Source organism: Panthera uncia, chromosome B1 (genome assembly GCF_023721935.1).
Source record: "Panthera uncia isolate 11264 chromosome B1, Puncia_PCG_1.0, whole genome shotgun sequence".
In the NCBI taxonomy this organism is placed as follows: Eukaryota; Metazoa; Chordata; class Mammalia; order Carnivora; family Felidae; genus Panthera; species Panthera uncia.
Window position 1 is genome coordinate 172,727,225 of NC_064811.1, and position 21,234 is coordinate 172,748,458.

Here is a 21,234-nt window from a genome sequence, read left to right on the forward strand (position 1 = left end):
AAAAAAAAAAAAAAAAAAAAGAAAAAAAAAAAAAAGTCCCCAACTAGTAAGTCCAGCAAGGTCACTGGATGCATGATTAAAATACAAAAATCATGGGGCGCCTGGGTGGCGCAGTCGGTTAAGCGTCCGACTTCAGCCAGGTCACGATCTCGCGGTCCGTGAGTTCGAGCCCCGCGTCAGGCTCTGGGCTGATGGCTCGGAGCCTGGAGCCTGTTTCCGATTCTGTGTCTCCCTCTCTCTGCCCCTCCCCCGTTCATGCTCTGTCTCTCTCTGTCCCAAAAATAAATTAAAAACGTTGAAAAAAAAATTAAAAAAAAAATAAAAAATAAATAAAATACAAAAATCATAGAAGCAACTAAGTGTCCATAGATGGTTGAATGGATAAAGAAGATGGAGTATATGTGCGCACACACACATACACACAGGAATATTAGCCATAAAAAAGAATAAAATCTTGCCATTTGTGACAACATGGATGGACCTAGAGGGTATTATACTGTGTGAAATAACTTAGAAAAACACAAATACCATATGATTTCACTTAACATGTGGAATCTAAAACACAGAACAAGTGAACAAGAAAAAAGCAGAAATAGACTCATAAATACAGAAAAGAAACTAAGGGTAGCCAGAGGGGAGAGAAGTTGGGGGAATGGGCAAAATAAGTGAAGGGGATTAGGAAGTACAAACTTCCAGTTATAAGTTAAGTCATGGGAATGAGAAATACAGTCTAGGGGATATAATTAATAATATTGTAGTGACTTTGGATGGTGACATATGGTAACTATACTTATTGTGGTGAGCATTTTGTAAAGTATATAATTGTTGAATCACTATGTTGTATACCTGAAACTAATATATTATTGTATACCAACTCAGCTATGTCTCAATTTTTAAAAAATGGAAGAAATCAGTTAAATTTTTATAGATTAGCAAGGGGCACATGAAAATTAACACGAATATCAAACATAATGCCATTTATAATAGCTCAAAACATGAAATACATATGTAGAAGTCTAACAAAAACATGTATGGTGTTTTTATGCTTTAAACAATAAATGCTGATGAAAGAAATCAAAGAGAATCTGTTACTGGGGAGGTGTACTTACATTCATGGATTAGAAGACTCAGCATAATGAAGATGTCAGTTGTCCGCAAATTTAGATTTATTGCCATTTCTCTCAAAATCCCAGCAAGTCTTTTTGTAAATAAATTTATTCTCAAATTTGCATGAAAAGGCAAAGAAACTAGAATAGCTTAAACAATTTTGAAGTAGAAACACAAAGTGTAATTACTCTGCTCAATACTAAAAGCTTACTCTGTAGCTACAGTAATCAAGACAGCGTAGCATTGGCAGAAGAATAGACATGAGTGGAACAGAATAGAGACTCCAGAAATAAACCCACATTAATACGCTTGTTTGATTTTCTTTCAATTAATTTTTATGAAAGTATATTCAATGGAGGAAAGGTAGTCTTTTCATCAGATATTGCTGGAGCAATTGGACAGCATCCATAGGCAAGAAAATGAACTTCTCCCTACTTCACACAAAACATAATTACAGTTGAATCATGGGTGGGGCCTGGCTGGCTCATTTTGTAGATCATGCGACTCTTGATCTCAAGATTGTGAGTTCAAGCCCCAAACTGGGTGTAGAGATTACTTGAAACTAAAATCGTGGAAAAAGAATCATGGGTTTAAATGGAAAATGTGAAACTAAAATTTTTAGAAGAAAACATGACAGAATATCTGAAGAATCTAGAACAGTTCTCAGAAGTGATGTCAAAAGCACAAGGTATATAAATTTGAGCCCCACACTGGGTATAGAGATTACTAAAAAAAAAAATAAACTTTAAAAAAAAAAGGAAAAGTTGATAAATTGGCTTCATCACAATTAAAAATTTTTGTAAAAGACTGTTAGGTAAGTGAAAAGACAAGCTTAGTGGGAGAAAAGGTAGGGTTTTGTTTTTTTGTTTTAAGTATAGTTGACACACAATGTTACATTAGTTTCAGGTGTACAGCATAGTGATTCAACAACTCTACATTATGCTGTGCTCCCGACAAGTGTAGCTACTATCTGTCACCATACAATGTTCAACACTGTTAAGTACCATTGACTATATTCCCTATGCTGTACCTTTTCTCCCCATGACTTATTTATTCCATAATGGGAAACCCATATCTACTCCCCTTTACCCATTTTGCTCTTCCTTCCACCCCCCCCTTCCCTCAGGCAACCATCAGTTTTTCTATTTATGGGTCTGATTTTTACTTTTTGTTTTTTATTTTCCACATATAAGTGAAATCATATGGTATTTGTTTTTTCTCTTTCTGACTTATTTCATGTAGCATAATATCCTCTAGGTTCATCCATGTTGTTGCAAATGGCAAGATCTTATCCTTTTTTGTGACTGAGTAATATTAAATTGTAAATATATATACCACAGCTTTTTAAAAAAAATTTTAATGGTTTTTTTTTTTTGAAAGAGAGACAGAGCGTGAGCTGGGGAAGGGCAGAGGAGACACAGAATCTAAAGCAGCTCCAGGCTGTGAGCTGTCATCACAGAGCCCAACGCGGGGCTGGAACCCATGAGCTCTGAGATCATGACGTGAGCCGAAGTCAGACACTCAACCGACTGAGCCACCCAAGCACCCCTATATACCACATCTTTATCCACTCATCTATCATTGGACACTTGGGCTTCTTCCATACCTTGGCTATTGCAAATAATGATGTGCTAAACATAGGGGTTCATGTATCTTTTCACATTTGTGTTTTCATTTTGGGGGGTAAAAACCCAGTAGTGGAATTACTGAATCGTATGGTATTTCTGTTTTTAATTTTTTGAAGAACTAACATTCCCGCCAACAGTGCACAAGGGTTCCTTTTTCTCCACATCCTCGTCAACACTTGTAAATCATGTATCTGAGAAGAACTCAGATCTTGAACATGTAAAGTGCTTTGCAAATTCAATAGTAAGAAAAAGACATTCCAATAGTAAGGAAAAAACATGAACAGACATTTCACTAAAGAGGATGTACAGACAGCAAATGAGCATATAAAAAGATGTTCAACATCATAGCCATTAAGGAAATGGAAACCACAATAAGATACCACTACTCATTTGATGAAACAGCTAAAATTAAAAGAATAACAATGCCAAATGTTAGCAAAGATATGGAGAAACCAAATCAGTCATATAACCAGTGGAAATGTAAGATAGCTCAGCCACTCTTTGAAAAACAGTTTGATAGTTTCTTAAAAACACCAAACGTGCAAGTATCATATAACCCAGAAATTGCACTTTTGGGCATATCCCAGAGAAGTGAAAACTTAGGTCCACACAAAAACCATACACAAATGTTCATAGCAGCCTTATTTGGAATAGCCAAAAATTGGCTACCACCTAGGTTTACAGTGAGTGGATGGTTAGACTATGGTACCATGGAATACTTAGCAATAAAAAGAAACCATCTACTGAAATAACAACTTAGTTGGATCTCAAAGGGATTATCTTGAATGAAAAAAGCCAATGTCCATAGGTCACAAATACAAAATTCTACTTAACAAAACATTCTCGAAATGACAAAGGTATAGAATATGGAGAACAGATGAGTAGTTTTCAAGACTTAGAGGCAGAGAAGGGGAATAGGGTTATCAGTATGATTCTGTTTATAAAACAGTAAGGGAGATCTTTGTGGTGATGAATCTTGATTATAGTGGTTGCCATGAATCTATATATATGGTAAAATTGCATAGAACTATACACACAAATACAAGTATATGTAAAACTGATAAAATCTTAAGATCTGTGGATTGTACCAATATTATTTTTCTGGTTTTGATATTATAGTTATATGTCATTGTGTAGATGTACAAAGATGTAATTTTAAAGTCAAATAACCACTTGCCCTTTTCTTTATCTTTAGCTTACTTGTCACCTTGTTGCACCAACACTAGAGAGTATAGTTTCATACATGATACTCTTAACCAGTGCCGACTTGATGTAGGCTGTGATCTACAATCATCATGGCAGTTTGGGGATACAAAACTGGTTCACAATGAGGATCTGGAAAAAAAATTTACTTCTAAGAGGTAAGTTATTACGACCTAAAAGTTGAGATTTTTTTTCATTTTTACTATAAAGTTTTATATAAATTAGTAATTTCTACCATTTGAGATTTGGTAAGTACCACTACAAAAATAAGTACAGAGATTATTTATTCATTATTTTATTGGCTTCTCATGGCCTTGTGTAATAGTGAAGAGCTAAGTGTGATATTTTGGTTAATAAATTTTACAGGTTAACGTAGCCAGATTTCAGACACTTGTAGTTTTTTAATCCTGATAAATTTTTCAGAAGCATATATCAGCACATTTATTGAGCAGCCATTTTATAGATTCTTTGTGCCTCCTGCATAATATAAAACAGCAGTTAAAGAATTCAGAAAAATGGGGGCACCTGGGTGGCTCAGTCGGTTGAGCATCTGACTTCGGCTCAGGTCATGATCTCACAGCTTGTGAGTTTGAACCCCGAGTCAGGTGCTGACAGCTCAGAGCCTGGAGCCTGCTTCAGAATCTGTGTCTCCCTCTCTCTCTACTCTTCCCCCCACTTGTGCTCTCTTTTTCAAAAATAAACAAACATTAAAAAAATTTTTAAAAGAATTTAGAAAAATAACTTTTTTTTCCTTGACTCAACCATTCAGAGACTTAGTTGATGTTTTAATTTGGCAAGATTATATCTGGCTATTTCCAGCTATTCCACTAGAGCCACTATTTTTTTTCTTCTGAAAAACTTTTGAGTGTAGTTAACACATAGTATTTACATTAGTTTCAGGTATACGACTATTTCTGATATTAATTTTTCAAAAGTACTACTTGTACTTTTTGGGAAGGCATAATCCATTATGTTGTTTTGATAAGAAAGAAGAAAAGCATATGCAATTTCTCATAAACATTTTGCATTTATAGGTCTAGATCTTATGTGAATACAATATAGCTTTTTCATTTTCTGAATTTTTCTCCTTTATCAATTTGCATTTAATGTAAAACCTAACTGTAGTTTGATGCAAGACCCATATTTAGAACTCATTTTGGAATGTTTTTTGTTTCTTTTTTTGTTTTAAAATTAATTACTCTTGACTCAAACATACATACCCCCTGGTATCACTTTGAGAGAATTGGTGGGAATGACAGATATAGTTGATAGCATATTCTTTCATCTAGAAACCACAGTTTTGAGCAAAAGTAGAATGGACTGGATATATCCTGCCACTTCCAAATTGAAGTAATAGTTTGATCAAAAATTAATTCCTGGTATTGCTCTTTGATTTTGGTTCTTTTAGGCTTTTTAAAATTTTACCCTTTTTTGTAATGCCCCCCTGCCCAACACTTAATTTACAACCTCTTAAAGTTAGCAGAGAAATTAGAACCATGCAACAAGACATGTAAGAACATTGCAAATAACCAACAATATAGATTTATTGGTTTCTTAGGTATTTGCCCAGTTAGACAAACTCATTTGTTTCCCATAGTACTTTATACTCATTTTTCTTACTACAAATATTGGTTTTGTGAGATTCTCCTGTATTGTGAGTTTTATCTCATTTGTGTTTATGTCCATAGCATGAAACTGGCAACACAGTGGGCACTTAATTGTTAAGTTAAATTTTTCTTTCTTTCTTTTTTTTTAAGTGGAATGTTTCACCAGTTTGCATATCATCCTTGCACAGGGGGCCATACTAATCTTCTCTGTATCATTCCAGTTTTAGTGTAGTGCTGCTGAAGTGAGCACAAATTTTTATTTCATTTTTTAAAACTCCATAGGTTTTAAAGGGCCCTTAATTAACCTTAAGGCACAAGTGGGAATAAAATAAAAGGAAAAATAAATAAGAATGGTTAGCAGAAATCAAAAAGAATGAAATCTTGCCATTTACAACTACGTGGATGGAACTGGAAGGTATTATGCTAAGTGAAATTAGTCAGAGAAAGACAAATAAATGACTTCATTCATATGAGGACTTTAAGATACAAAACAGATGAACATAAGGGAAGGGAAGCAAAAATAATAAAAAACAGGGAGGGGAACAAAACATAAGAGACTCCTAAATATGGAAAACAAACAGAGGGTTACTGGAGGGGTTATGGGAGGGGATGGGCTAAATGGGTAAGGGGCATTAAGGAATCTACTCCAGAAATCATTGTTGTACTATATGCTAACTAACTTGGATGTAAATTAAAACAATAAAAATAAACTTTAAAAAAGAATGGTTAGCAGAAGAAAATAATAGAATGAAAAGAAAAGGTATAGTAACATTGACTGCTTTTGGCTTTTCTTTTTATCACTCACCTTGGAGGAGTTAATATGTCTATGGGCTCAGCAAAAGCAAGTATCTCCAAAAGGACACTAATTTCCACTTCTTATCTCCATTCCATCTATCACTTCTTAAATCTGAAATAGGTGAAAGTGCTAATAATCTAAACATCTATGTATTCAATCATTCATTAAACATCTGAGTGCCTATTGTGTCAGACACTATTTTTGATACCCTCAGAGAAAATGAGTGTTTTTTCCTCAGCCTTAAAGAGTTCACATTCTAGTTTAGAACACATTCAGCTAAATATAAAATAACAGCGTTATCATAAACATACAGGTGCACAGATGAGGGACTGATTATTCTTAAGAATTTTAAGAGATGCTTTGAAGAATTAAACTTGAGCTGGTATTAATGGGTAAAAGAGAAACTGAATTATTCTTAAGGCCATTGCCTTATTTGTATCAGTTTGACCCTTTTTGTTTTAATATTACTTACTTTTAAACATTTCAAATTTATTGAAAGGATGTCATTTTAAAGATTGTCAGTACCCAACTTAATGTTATCGTTGAATTAGTAGTTGACATCTCCATTTCTCTTTCACCCCAGATGTAGTCTGAGCCGTCCGTGGTTTACTTCATTTACTTTAACGGTAATTGATTCCAAGGGTGGGCTGAACTAAATCAGTTTGGGTCAGTAACACACTGAAGATGGATTGACGTGGGGGTCTCTAGGAAAGAGAAGCCAATCTGATGTGAACAAGGAAGCATTTTGCTTAAGCTACTGATAGCACCACTGAGGTAATAGACTGGTGTTAGGACGACCCTAAAGCTGAGGACAGCAGGATAAAGAGATGGAAAAAACCTGGATCCTTGATGACATCTGGAGCCACAGAATCCGTCAACCCTGATAAAAGCTGCAAGATTTCTGAATTTCTTTTTATAAGAAGTCAACTTATTTTTAAGCCAGTTTGAACAAGTTTCTGTGCTTGAGGCCAACAGCATTCCAGCTGATACTGAATTTCGTACTGGGACAGGGGTACTTGCAAGTAAGAGATTGTATACTATGGATTTAACTTGGAGAGAGGGCAGTAAGGGTTCCAACTTGAGATGTTGGTGATATTCCCTTATACTTTGGGGCATAACCATTTGCTTCCTGAGGCTGTGGTTTGGAAGGAAATTATACAGAAATTTGAGGATATTGAAGTGCCCTGACCGTGTCCTACTTAGACCCAAAAGACCTTAAACATTCAGATTACAGATTTGGTAAGAAAGATTCTTTCCTCATGTGGTTTCACAGGTCAGCTTCATAAGATTAGATTGAGGTAAAGAATTCATCTTTTCTGAAGTTAGTTTGAATTAGAAAAGAGATTTAACAGGAGATAAGTATGCTATAGAGCACATACTTTCAACCTTCCCGATACCTTCTTTAAGTATTTTCTACTGGGTAAATGGAAACTACTCAGGTTTATACAGTAAAGGTATTTTTTAAATGCAATTTGGGGGAAGAAATGGATAGTTTCTAATTGGAATGCAGTAGGTAAAGGCCATTCCAAATTCAGAGCCTTGGAAGATGGGAAGATTTAGAGGCTTGTTGCCAGGAGACAAAGTCCTAATTGCAACCATTGTCTAACCGTGATCTTGCTATGGTTACTAGCCTTTAGAATTTTGAGGGTAAAAAATACTAGCTGCTTCTTTTCAAAAGGACATACTGTGTGCTAAGGGCCAGTTAACACTGACCACTGCTGTATCATGGTTTACTTTTCTGAATTTAATTGTAGTTACCCTATTTTTTTCCTTTTACCAGTGTGTTTTGGGTGTAGATAATAATCTTATAGCTGTATTACCTTAATGGATGTTAACTATAGGGATCTATATCCAGACCTGTTGGAAATGAAGGCATATTAGTCAGGTCATGGATCTGAAGTTAGATGCAGTAACTGGATGACATTTTGGCTTGTTCCCTTTTTGTGAGGTAGGTTGAAGGGTTTTGTGTGAGCCTAAGCATTTCTGAAAGTGTATGTGTTAGAAGAAGGGTGTGTGCAAAGGGTAACCAAGTTAGTAGACTATAGTCTTTCTAACAATTCCAAATCATCTTACATAATTTAAACTTTTTTTTTTGTCCTATTCTCCTTTATTGGTTTACTGATGTACAGGCCTGGTCTGTATGGTTCACTAGGATACTGTATGAGACCTGCCTGGAAATCCTGAGATGAAGGCAGTGTCTCTATTAAGGACCGCAAGCAAGGAAGCTATAGGTCTAGTTGCTGCTTGGCAGCCTTCTTAAGACTTAGAGGAGCCAAAGATAAAAGTAAAGCTATAGACAGCAGTAAGGAGAGTCAAAGCAAAGAAACTTGAATCCTTAATATTTTGGGGGAACTGAGTAAATTCAGAATCTGCCTTCAGTAGGCAGCACAGTGCATCCCCAAAAATGCCCACATCTTGATTCTTAGAATCTGTGAATATGTTATTTTACATAACAACAAAGACTTTGCAGATCTGATTGCGATCACAAACCTGCAGATGGGCGATTATCTTGGATTACCTGCGTGAGCGCAGTTTCACGATATGAGCTCTTAGAAATGTAAGAGGAAGGCAGAATGGGTCAGAGAGGAGACAGGAAAAATTTCAGAGGGATTCAGCCTGCTTTTCCTGGCTTTCAAGATGGAGGAAAGGTGTTATGACTCAAGGAATGCTGGTAACTTCTAGAACCTGGGAGCAGCATTCAGCAAATAGCTAGAAAGGAAATAGGATGTTAGTGCTCCGTCTGCAAGTAAATTTTGCCAACAAGTGAAGAGATCCTCCCCCAGAGCCTGAGACAGGAACACAGTTCAAATGCCACCTTTATTTTAACCTGATGAGACCTACATTGGACTTACGTCTTACTTAACTATAAAATAAACTTGATTTGTTTTAATCCACTGAGTCTGTGGTAATTTGTTCTAGCAGCAATAGAAAACTAATACCTGCCTTTATCATCTCCAGACTTCTTGTGTGAGTTAGAAATTATTTTTTCCAGGGCTCCCGGGTGGCTCAGTGGGTTAACCATCCAACTCTTGATTTTGGCTTAGGTCATGATCTCAGAGTTTGTGGGATTGACCCCCACTTGAGATTCTCTCTCTCCCTCTCACACTGCCCCTCCCCCACTCACACTCTCAAAATAAATATTAAAACATTTTCCCTCTAGCTTTATTGAAATATGATTAACATATAACATTGTGTAAATTTAAAGTATATAATGTGATGATTTAATACATAGGTTATGAAATGTTTACCACAGTAAGGTTAGTTAACTCCTTTTACCTCACATCATAAACCGTTTTGTTTTGTTTTTATGGTGAGAATATTAAAGCTCTTTTCTCATAGCAACTTTCAAATATACAATACAATATTGTTAACTGTAGTCACCATGCTGTTCCATAGATCCTCCAAACTTACTAATCTTTCAACTGAAAGTTTGTACCCTTGACCAACATCTCCCCATTTCCCCTACACCCTAGGCCTGGCAACTCCCATTCTATTCTCTGTTTCTATGAATTTGATGTTTTTAGATTCCACATGTAAGTCAGATCAAATGGTATTTGTCTTTCTCTGACTTACTTCGCTTAACATAATGCCCTCAAGGTCCATTCTTACGTCACAAACTGAAGGATTTCCTTTGTTTTATTGGTGAATAGTATTCTATGGTGTGGGTGTGTGTGTGTACCCCATATTTATCAATACATGTGTTGATGGATACTTAAGTTGTTTCCATGTCTTGGCTATTGTGAGAAATGCTGCAGTGAACATGGTGGATACAGATATCTCTCTAAGATAGCAAGTTCATCTCCTTCGGATACATACCCAGAAGTGGGATTGCTTGATCATATAGTAGTTCTATTTTTAATGTTTTGTGGAATCTCCATACTGGTTTCCATAGTGACTGCACCAATTTATGTTCCCATTAACAATGCATCAGGGTTCCATTTCCTCCACATCCTCACCAGCACTCTTTATCTTGTCTTTTTGAGAATAGCCATTCTAACAGATATTAGACAGTGTCTCATTGGGTTTTGATACGCATTTCCCTGATGCTTAGTGATGTTGAGCACCTACCTTTTCATGTACTTGTTGGCCATTAGTAGATTTTCTTTAGGAAAATGTCCATTAAAGTTCTATGCCCATTTAAAAAAAAATTTTTTTTAATGTTTATTTATGTTTGACAGAGAGAGAGAGAGACAGAGCATGAGTGGGGGAGGGGCAGAGAGAGAGAGGGGGACACAGAATCTGAAGCAGGCTCCAGGCTCTGAGCTGTCAGCACAGAGCCCGATGCAGGGCTCGATCTCATGAACCTCGAGATCATTACCTGAGCTCAAGTCAGATGTTTAACTGACTGAGCCACCCAGGCGCCCCGCCCATTTTTTAATCAGATTGTGTTTTTGCTTTTGAGTTGTTACGTACCTTATGTATTTTAGGATATTAACCCCTTACTAGATACATGGCTTGTAAATATTTTCTCCTACTCCGTAGGTTGTCTTTTCTTTTTGTTGGTTCTTTCTGCTGTGCAGAGTATTTTAGTTTGATATAGTCCCACTTCTTTATTTTGCTTTTGTTGCCTTTGCTTTTGGAGTTAGATCCAAAAAATCATGGCCAAGACTGATGTCTAGGAGCTTACTGCTTATGTTTTCTTCTGGGAGATTTATGGTTTCAGGTCTTACAGTCAGGTCTTATATCTGTTTTGAGTTAATTTTTATGAGTGGTGTAAGAAAGTAGTCTATTTTGCATATAGCTGTCCAGTTTTCCCAACACCATTTATTGAAGAGACTGTCCTTTTCCCATTGTATGTTCTTGACTCCTTTGTCATAAATCAATTGACCACATATGCCTGGGTTTATTTCCAGACTCTATTCTGTTCCATTGATTTATATGTCTGTTTTTATGCTAGTACCATGCTGTGTTGATTACTATAACTTTATATTATCATTGAAATCAGGGAGCATTGTGCTTCCAGCTTTGTTCTTCTCTCTCACGATTACTTTGACTACTTGGGGTCTTTGTGGTTCTGTATAAGTTTTAGGATTATTTATTCTATTTCTATGAAAAATGCCATTGAAATTTCGGTAGGGATTGCATTGAATTGTAGATTGCCTTGGGTTGTATGGACATTTTAAAAATGTTAATTTTTCTAATTTCATGAGCGTGGAATATCTTTTTATTTGTGAGTTCTTCACTTTGTCTTAATAGTGACAATAGTGTCTTAATAGTTTTCAGTGTACAGGTCTTTCCCCTCCTTGATTAAATTTATTTCTAGGTATTTTCTTCTTTATAATGTAGTTGTAAATGGGGTTTTTCAAAAAAATTTTATTTTTTATTTCATTAGCATGTGAGCAGGGGAGGGGCAGAGGGAGAGAGAGAATCTTTTTTTTTTTTTCAATATATGAAATTTATTGTCAAATTGGTTTCCATACAACATCCAGTGCTCATCCCAAAAGGTGCCCTCCTCAATACCCACCACCCGCTCTCCCCTCCCTCCCACCCCCCCATCAACCCTCAGTTTGTTCTCAGTTTTTAAGAGTGAGAGAGAGAGAATCTTAAGCAGGCTCCATGCTCAGCACAGAGCCCCGCACTGGGCTCCATCTCACAACCATAAGATCATGATCTGGGCCAAAATCAAGAGTTAGATGCTTATCTGACTGAGTCACCCAGGCACCCCTCTTCTCTTCCTGATAGTTGTTTTTAGCTTATAGAAGTGTAACAATTTTCCATATATTGATTTTGTGTCCTGCAACTTTGCTGAATTCATTTATTAGTTCTGAGAGTTTTTTGGTGGAGTCTTTAGGATATTCTGTATATAATATCAAGTCATCTGCAAATGTGACAGTTCCAATTTGGATGCCTTCTTTTCCAATTTGGATGCCTTTTATCTCTTTTTCTTGCCTAATTCTTCTAGGTAGGACTTCAATACTATGTTGAATGTGTAGAGAAAGTTTGAATTCTTAGTAGGGCAAATTCTTCATCTCCATTTCTTTGTGCCAGTTATTAGAAGTTTACTAGATACCTTTGGTGGAGTCATGTTTCCCTGATTCTTCATAATCCTCTTAGCTTTGCATAGGTGTCTGTGAATTTGAAGAAGTGGTCACCTCTTCCAGACTTTATACATTGAACGTTGGTAAGTGTAGACCTCACCTGCAAGTGGGGGCAGGGTACCACGGCTTATGGTAGCTCCAGATCTGAGGGGGTGGATGGGAACTCATTGGATTAGGTCTTGGCCTGCAGAGTATTGGCAGTTTTGTGGTCCTTGGTGAGTGTTGCCAGACATTCACATAACCTGCATGAGCTCTTGGGGTTCTCATGTCTTCTCCTGGTCTGTCAGCTAGGGACCAGAGCAAGCAGCAGTAGTGGCCTGAGTCTGTCATGCACACACACTCAGTTGCAGGTGCCTATGTTGTAACAGGGGTCAGCTGCTAACACATGTAATGGTGGAAGTCAGGACAGGCAGCACAGGCCAGCCACCAGCATGTGTACCAGCAGCTGGATCTGGCTGTGTTCACTACCATGTCGGTTGGATCTTGCCCTGGACACATAGCCATGTGGAGGTCAGTGATGGAGATTGGGCCAGAGGGTATGCAGGTGCATAGTTGGGAGTGGCTGTAGGCCAGCGACAGAAGACAGGGCTTAATCTGGCCCCACGTGCAGCAGTAGGAGCCTTCACTATGGATGTGGTCTGATGTGGCTGCAGGATCTCTGCATGGTGTGCACACAGCATTTTAGGCTGGTGACAGCTGTTTACCCAGTAGCATATAAGTACACAACTAGAGGGGGCTTGCCCTGAGCACCTGCATGTTGGTGAATGTCAGCTGCAGGAGTCTGCATGGGTGTGTTACACTCTCGGAGCCAGAGGGTCTTTGGCTGGCTGCTGGCAGAAAGTGGGTAGAGAGACTTGGGCAGCTGGTGTCAGCAAATAGAAATAGGTGGGTCTGAAACTAGTGAAATTTGCAGGGGTATGCCACAGCTTTGTGGCCGTTGGTTTCTTCAGTAGTGAAAGCTGCTAGTGTTTGCTGAACAAGTCAGTAGGAAGGTGGTTGCTCCTGTTGTATGGCTGCTACAGGTAGCCTCTGCTTTTCTTCCTTGTTCCCAGCAGTCTCTGTATGTCTCAGCTTTGCCGTTCTCTGGTTGGGTAAAACCAAAGCAGATCCTTGATCCTTCGTGAAGTGCCCCAGAGGGGTAGGGAAGCTGGTTACTCACCTCACTCTCACTTTTCTGGTGAGGGGAACTCTTTATTACCTGGGAAATACCCTTTTGGGACCGAGCAATGCCAGCTTGATTTATGCACTGATACAGGCAAACTGAAGCTGTTCGTCCTTCCCTTTTTGTGCAATTACTCTCAGTTTTTTTTTGTGCCACCATGTTGCTACAGTTTCTTAAGTGAACGCCAAAGCTCTGCCAGAGCTGTTTTTGTTTGTAGGTAGCTATGTAATTGTTGATCTTTTCTTAGGGGGCCAGAGGGTGGGGTCTGCTACTCCACTGTCTTTGTGACATCACTACCCTTGAATCAAAGATGTACTTCTGTAAACTTAGTTAAATCCCCATTTTTCTTAGCTTGACTATGCTTCATTTCATGTATTCTGCTTTTTGCCAGCTAGACATTGATCACCTGTTGGATTTGAAAACATTTAAATTCTTTTTCCAGCCCTCCAAAACCAGTTACTTCATTTTATTTAAGTATTTCCTAAAGCACATACTTAACTGAATACTCTCATTCTCTCCTCCACATACCCTAGTAGCTAAGTAAATAGCATTCTTTTATTTCCACTTAAACTTTGAGATAATGATATACTTAAAGTATTTCATTTACTCAAAAAATTTCACTATTATATACACGGTATCTTGGAATCTGTTCTGTATAATGTAATTAACTGTGACTTGGGCATTCTGTCTGAGGCACTTATACCTTGTACTCTGTAGTAGTTAATTTCAGTAGATAAACAGCATGGTAGCACACCATCAGTTCTAAGTTCATGGTCTTCCAAAAGATATCCAGATCATATTTTGTTTCTACCATTCATTTGTTGTGCTGTGTTAACTTATACATCTCTATCCATGTGAATTTTCTTAGCTAATAAGTCTTTTACATTTATTTAATTAATGTATAATCAAATAGTGGCTAAAAAAATAATGATCAACCCACAACCAAGAGTATATCTGCAGATTTAACATTTGACTACTGAGTTGTTTTTGAACTTTGCACTTCAGAGCTTTAAGTATCTGTAGGATACAGGGGCTGACAGATTGTGACACTTCTCCCTCATCAGCATTGTGGCATAAAAACAGAAGAAAATATTTCTGGAAAATTATTCTTAACTGTTATGTATTTTTTATATTTAAGATAATATAAATATCATGTTGGCATAGAATCTGCCTGCTTCTCGGTAATGATGCAGGCAGGCTGGGTCCTCAACCCTGGAGAGGGGTCCTGCAGGACCATCCAAGAGGATGCTTGGCTTTGGGCAGGATGGAAATCAAATGTCAGCCAGGAAGTGAAAAAAAGAGTTTATTGAATAGCATTAAGTAACAGGCAGAATACAGCAGATGGAGAATGAGTCTTACCCCTTGGGGTTAGCATTTATACTGGAAAGGGGTAGAAGGTATATTTTCTTACAGGAGTCCAGGGTAGGATTTAATCAAAGGCAAGTGACAGGTGAATAATAGGTGTTATTTTCTGATCATCGAAGGTAAGGATTTTTTTTTTCATGTGTTTATTTATTCTGAGAGAGAGACAGAGCACAAGCAGGGGAGGGGCAGAGAGGGAGAGAGAGAATCCCTAGGAGACTCCACACCGCCAGCACAGAGCCCGATGTGGGGCTTGAACTCACCAATTGTCATGACCTGAGCCAAAACCAAGAGTCAGACACTTCACCAACTGAGTCACCCAGGCACCCCAAAGGTAAGGATTTTGATGCCAAAATTTGGCGAAGGTTTGTTTGAAGCTAATGTCCTGGAACGTGTTTAGGATCTGAGTCTCAGATGTAATCAGATGTTTGGGGCCCTAGGACAAAACTCCTAGAATGATTAACCTTCTTGTTTCCCACTTAGGGTGGGAACATAGCTTCTTTGGTTTATTGAGATGCAAAAATATAGAACATGAGTAAATGGGGCCTCGCAGAAAAACAGCAGAGGCAGATCCTTTCTAAAAATGGGGTCTCATGGGGTGCCTGGGTGGCTCAGTCAGTTGAGTGTCTGACTTCGGCTCAGGTCTTGATCTCACAGTTTGTGAGTTCGAGCCCCACATCGGGCTCTGTGCTGACAGCTCTGAGCCTGGAGCCTGCTTCGGATTCTGTGTCTCCCTCTCCCTCTGCCCCTCCCCCACTCATGCTCTGTCTCTCTCTTTCTGTCAAAAATAAATAAACATTTAAAAAAATGGGGTCTCTTCAGCTTCTCTCTCTCAGTAATAAGTCACATTGTATGTATTAGATCTTTATATTCTTATTTGATTACATGTTACTACAAACACAAAAGACTATTCAAATTTATTTAACCTGTGGTATTTGAAATGGAAGTCTTGAGACTCAGAGCTTCTGTCATTTAATAAATTGACATAGCTCCTAGTGTCTGATAACTCTGAAGAACCAGCCTTTTAAAAAACTTCTAAAGACACTGGAAAAATAAATTATCCAATTTAAAAATGGGCAGAACACATGAACAGACACTTCTCTAAAGAGGACATATAGCTGGCCAACAGACAGATGAAAAGATGGTCAACATCACTTATCATCCAGGAAATGCAAATCAAAACTACAATTGAGATATCACCACACACCTATCAGAGTAGCTAATATCAACAACACAAGAAACAGGTGTTGGCAAGGATGTGGAGAAAGGGGAACCCTCTTGCACTGTTGGTGGGAATGTAAATTGATGCAGCCACTCTGGAAAAAATGGTATGGAGGTTCCTCAGAAAGTTACAAATAGACCTACCCTACAATCCAGCAATTGCACTACTAGGTATTTACCCAAAGAATAGGAAAACATTAATTCAGATGGGTATATGCAGCCTTTGCTTATTGCTTACAACAACCAAACTATGGAAGCAGCCCAAGTATCCATTGAAAGATGAGTGGATAAACAAGATATGGTGTATATACAATGGAATATTACTCAGCCAAAAGAGTGCAGTCTTACGAGAGTATAAAGCTAAGCAAATTAAGTCAAGTCAGAGAAATGATACCATAGGATTTCATTCATAATGTGGAATTTAAGAAATAAAACAAAGAAACAAATAAAAAAAAAAAGACAAACCAAAAAACAGACTCTGAACTATAGAGAACAAAAACCAGAGGGGAGGTGGTGGGGGGATGGGTGAAATAGGCGAAGGAAATTAAGAGAACACTCATCTGAGGTGCCTGGGTGGCTTGGTCAGTTAAATGTCCGACTCTTGATTTCGACTCAGGTCATGATCTTGTGGTCGTGAGATCAAGCCCTGCGTCAGGCTGCACACTGAGTGTGGAGCCTGCTTGAAATTGTCTCCCCTACCCCTCTCTCTGACCCTCCCCCACATGCACGCATGTGTGCACATATACTCTCTCAAAATAAATAAACATTTTTAAATGAGTACACTTATCTTGATGAACACTGAGTGATACATGAAATTTATGAATCGCTATATTGTACAGCTGAAACTAATACAGCACTATATATTAACTACAGTGGAATTAAATTATTTTTAAAAAACTTCCATAGACTAATTTTCTATTGCTCACCTTTATCTAAATCATATGTAATCCTAAATGTTTTTCAAATGTAATTTTGAAAACATGTATTGAAAACAAGAAAGTATTTATCAGTATTATAACTAATACAAGTGGGGCCTCAGTGGCTCAGTCAGTTGAACGTCTGACTCTTGATTTCGGCTCAGGTCATGATCCCAAGGTAATGGGATTAAGCCCCATGTCGAACGTGGAGCCTGCTTATGATTCTCTCTCTCCCCCTCTCTCTCTAAAATAAAAAGCAACAATAAAAAAATAACAAATACAAAACTTGGGAATATTTTCTACTTTATAAAGGTTTTTAGAGTCCTGGGTCAAATCTTTACTAGGTTATATTTTTACATTTTAGTCAGACCTTTAAGAGGATATAATGTTAAGCCGATACGATGACTAGGTAACACAAAGAATTATTCGACCCAAAATGTCAATGGTGTGTGCCACTTCTGCGAAACCCTGCTCTAGGATTTACGCGGTATACCTTCATATAACGTTATATTTGTGTGTAGTGTTAAGAACCTTGCAACAGGGGCGCCTGGGTGGCGCAGTCGGTTAAGCCTCCGACTTCAGCCAGGTCACGATCTCGCGGTCCGTGAGTTCGAGCCCCGCGTCGGGCTCTGGGCTGATGGCTCAGAGCCTGGAGCCTGTTTCCGATTCTGTGTCTCCCTCTCTCTCTGCCCCTCCCCCGTTCATGCTCTGTCTCTCTCTGTCCCAAAAATAAATAAAAAACATTGAAAAAAAAATTAAAAAAAAAAAAGAACCTTGCAACAATGAACATTTCCTTCCTTCCTCCCATCCTTTGTGCTGTTGTTGTTAGTACGCCCATGTGGGAATTCCTTCTAGGTATGCTCAGAAAGCTTATGATGTTCCAGATTCTAGGAAAAACCAGTTGAGAAATTGGGAAAACAAAAAAGTAATTCTTCTATGAGAATTAAACCTTATCAACATGGAGATCTTAGTGTTTCATAGAATCTACTGATATCAAGTTGAAAGCAAGAGCAGGAGATGATGATACATGGAGTTGAAAGTTAAGGTTGCCATTTCCAGGACCTGGGACAGAGTGGTCATGATATAATCAGTCAGTCTTGCTTGTAACTGTTGCCATGTGTTTTCTGGTCCTGTGTAATGTAAACAGTTATTCATACAAATAAAATCAACATCAATATGCCAGTGTGCTTGGTATACTTTGTACAGAGTCTGTGAGTGCCATTCCAGAGAACTGTTGGGAGCATGTGGTATTCAAGAATAATTTTCTTTTTGTGGTATACACATTACTTTTTAGGTTCTGAGGTTCTCCACTGTGATGATCATTTGGAATCCCACTTCCATTCTATTCTAGTGATCAAACCTCTTTATTATATCACCTGATTTGGCAGTTGTTGCTGCTGCTACATCTGAACAAGCCATATAAAATTCCCTTTCGAATCTGCCAATTGGGAAATACAAGTTTTCTATGTTTAAGTAGTTCTTGTTGCAGAGTACAGTCAAAATTGCAAGAATGTATATACTTCAGGGGCACCTGGGTGGCTCAGTGGGTTAGGCGCCTGACTTTGGCTCGGGTCATGATCTCGTGGTTCATTAGTTTAAGCCCCAAGTCGGGCTTTGTGCTGACAGCTCAGATACTGGAGCCTGCTTCTGATTCTGTGTCCCCCTCTCTCTCTGCCCCTGCCCAGCTCACACTCTGTCTGTCTCTCTTTCTCTCTCAAAAATGAATTTAAAAATTAAAAAATTATAAAAAAAAATGTATGTACTTAAGATTACAATCAGTTTTGAGTAGGATTCATAATTTTCTTCTGTGATAGGAGTACACTATAATCAAATCCTAGATTATTTTTTCCAGCTGTTATATGAATCCCTGAGAAATAGAGAATGTCCCTAATAATTTACCATACATGTGTCTCTATATGTACTTAGGAAATGCATGTTAAGGAATCTTTATAAAAAAAGAAAAATGTATGTTCTTTCGTCCATAGCACAAATAGGTGAGACTCTGAGCTCTGGAACTTAACAGACAAGAGTTCCCATATATAATTGCAACTCTGTCATCTTGCTGCTTTGGCAAGTTTAATTCTCTGAACTTCATATTCCTCATTTTTAAAATGAGTATAACAGGGGCTAGGGAGACTAGGGAAAAAATGGGCATAACAACAGCAATTAAAAAATAACAATAGTCAATTGCTCAAGGGTTCAGAAAAAAATTACGAAAATGCATGTAAAAGTTAAGTCTTAACATATTGGGCATATTAGCAGCATTCAAGAAATGTTAGCCCTTATTATCACTGGGCTATACGGAATGTAGTCCATAATCCTGGATGAGTAGTTATCTACTTCATGAATTCTTTCCTTAGATGATTTTCAGCCTAACTTGTTACAATAGAATAGTGGTGCTTCTTAAATTCTTTTTTTAAATGTTTATTTTTGAGAGACAGAGTGCCAGCAGGGGAGGGGCAGAGAGAGAGGGAGACACAGAATCCAAAGCAGGCTCCAGGCTCTGAGCTGTCAGCACAGAGCCCAACGCAGGGCTCAAACCCATAGACCGTGAGATCATGACCTGAGCCGAGCTCGGACACTCAGCCGACTGAGCCACTCAGGCGCCCCAGAATAGTGGTGCTTCTGAATGTTATCAGTGATTCTCTTGCTTTCTAACTGCAGTAAGTCGAAATGTTTATTTTCTCCTTGAAAATTCTGTCAATATTCTCACTTAACTTACACACAGTTTGTTTTGCTTTAGGTCAGAGATGCGTGAGAGTGGAAGACATGGCAGAGAACTTGAAGAACATTTCTGCTTTTTAGCACTTACTCAGAATGATGTGGCTGAAATATATCAAAATGGGATAAGTACCAGAGCATCTACATTCAAGATATTAGGAAATCCTCTTCTTGGAATTTATGTATTTAGACATGTTGACATTGCTTTGAATTATGCTCACAGTAAAAGCATTACTGTAGAAAGTATTATAATTTTTAAGGTAGGTAGCATAAAACAAATACTAAATGTTATATTTAGTTGCTTTAAATTGACCCAGACATATTCTCCTTTCAGTCTGAATTATTAGTGTTCTTAAGTTGCATTATATAAAATAAATCATACATATATTATTGTCATCATCGTCATTTGAAATTTTCCCCTATTTCTGACTTTAGTTGGGTATGCAGCATAAAACAAAACTCCCAAGTAAGCAAATTCAGCCTGTATCATCTTTGTCTTTATTTTTTTTTCTGTCTTAAATGACTCTTTTCTCTTTCTTCCTCTTGTTTAGACCATAATTAATACCACAGTGCTTTAAGTGTTTTTTTCACAAAACATTGGTTACAGAATTCTGACTTAAGCTAAAGTTACTAAATTCCTACTGTTAATTTTTTTTAAGTTTTTATTTATTTATTTTTGAGAGAGAGACAGAGAGCACAGAAGGGGCAGAGAGAGAGGGACAGAGAGAGAATCCTAAGCAGGCTCTACACTGTCAGCACAGAGCCTGATGTGAGGCTCAGACTCACAAACTGTGAGATCATGACCTGAGCCAAACACTTAACCAGCTGAGCCACCCAGGTGCCCCACTAAATTCCTACTCTTTTAGTTAATAGTATTACACAATGTTAATTTCTTTTTGTTTTATTTTTTAATTGAAGTATAGTTGACACAGTGTTACATTAATTGCAGATTACAACATAGCAAGTGTTTAGTTTTGCCGTGTTTATTTAAGGTTTAACATTTAGAAAAACTGGGGCGCCTGGGTGGCTCAGTCGGTTAAGCGTCCGACTTCGGCTCAGGCCACGATCTCATGGTCCGTGAGTTCGAGCCCCGCTTCGGGCTCTGTGCTGACAGCTCAGAGCCCGGGGCCCGTTTCAGATTCTGTGTCTCCCTCTCTCTGACCCTCCCCCGTTCATGCTCTGTCTCTCTCTGTCTCAAAAATAAATAAACTTAAAAAAAAAAAAAAAACATTTGGAAAAACTGGATACACGTATATATAGGACCTCTGAACTAGTTTCAAAACTAGCAACTTTTCTGAAAGTCTAAAATTACTCAAAATTGAAAAAAATAAGTCTTTCCAAATCTTAAGCATCAACAAATTGGTTAAGATAGACTTTTATGGTTAAATTTAGCTTTGCCAGGACTACTAAATTCAGAGTAGGTAGTCAGGATCCTCAGATTTGTAATACAGGATGTGTGTACACATAAAACC

General features: G+C 37.8%; 1 protein-coding gene and 1 non-coding gene across 5 annotated transcripts in view; one reads left to right on the plus strand and one right to left on the minus strand.

Moving 5' to 3' along the window:
* The window catches only part of TEX15 (testis expressed 15, meiosis and synapsis associated), an 85,839-nt gene that overhangs the window by 30,410 nt on the left and 34,195 nt on the right, over positions 1 to 21,234 (plus strand). For all 4 annotated transcript variants that reach the window (XM_049631644.1, XM_049631643.1, XM_049631641.1 and 1 more), the window contains exons 3-4: positions 3,931 to 4,096; positions 19,785 to 20,022. In XM_049631644.1, coding sequence (XP_049487601.1) covers positions 3,931 to 4,096; positions 19,785 to 20,022 — 404 coding nt within the window. The remainder of the gene's footprint in view (positions 1 to 3,930; positions 4,097 to 19,784; positions 20,023 to 21,234) is intronic.
* On the minus strand, positions 5,689 to 5,794 carry LOC125924097 (U6 spliceosomal RNA). Its single transcript, XR_007458280.1, has one exon. It is a non-coding gene; the product is annotated as a U6 spliceosomal RNA (small nuclear RNA).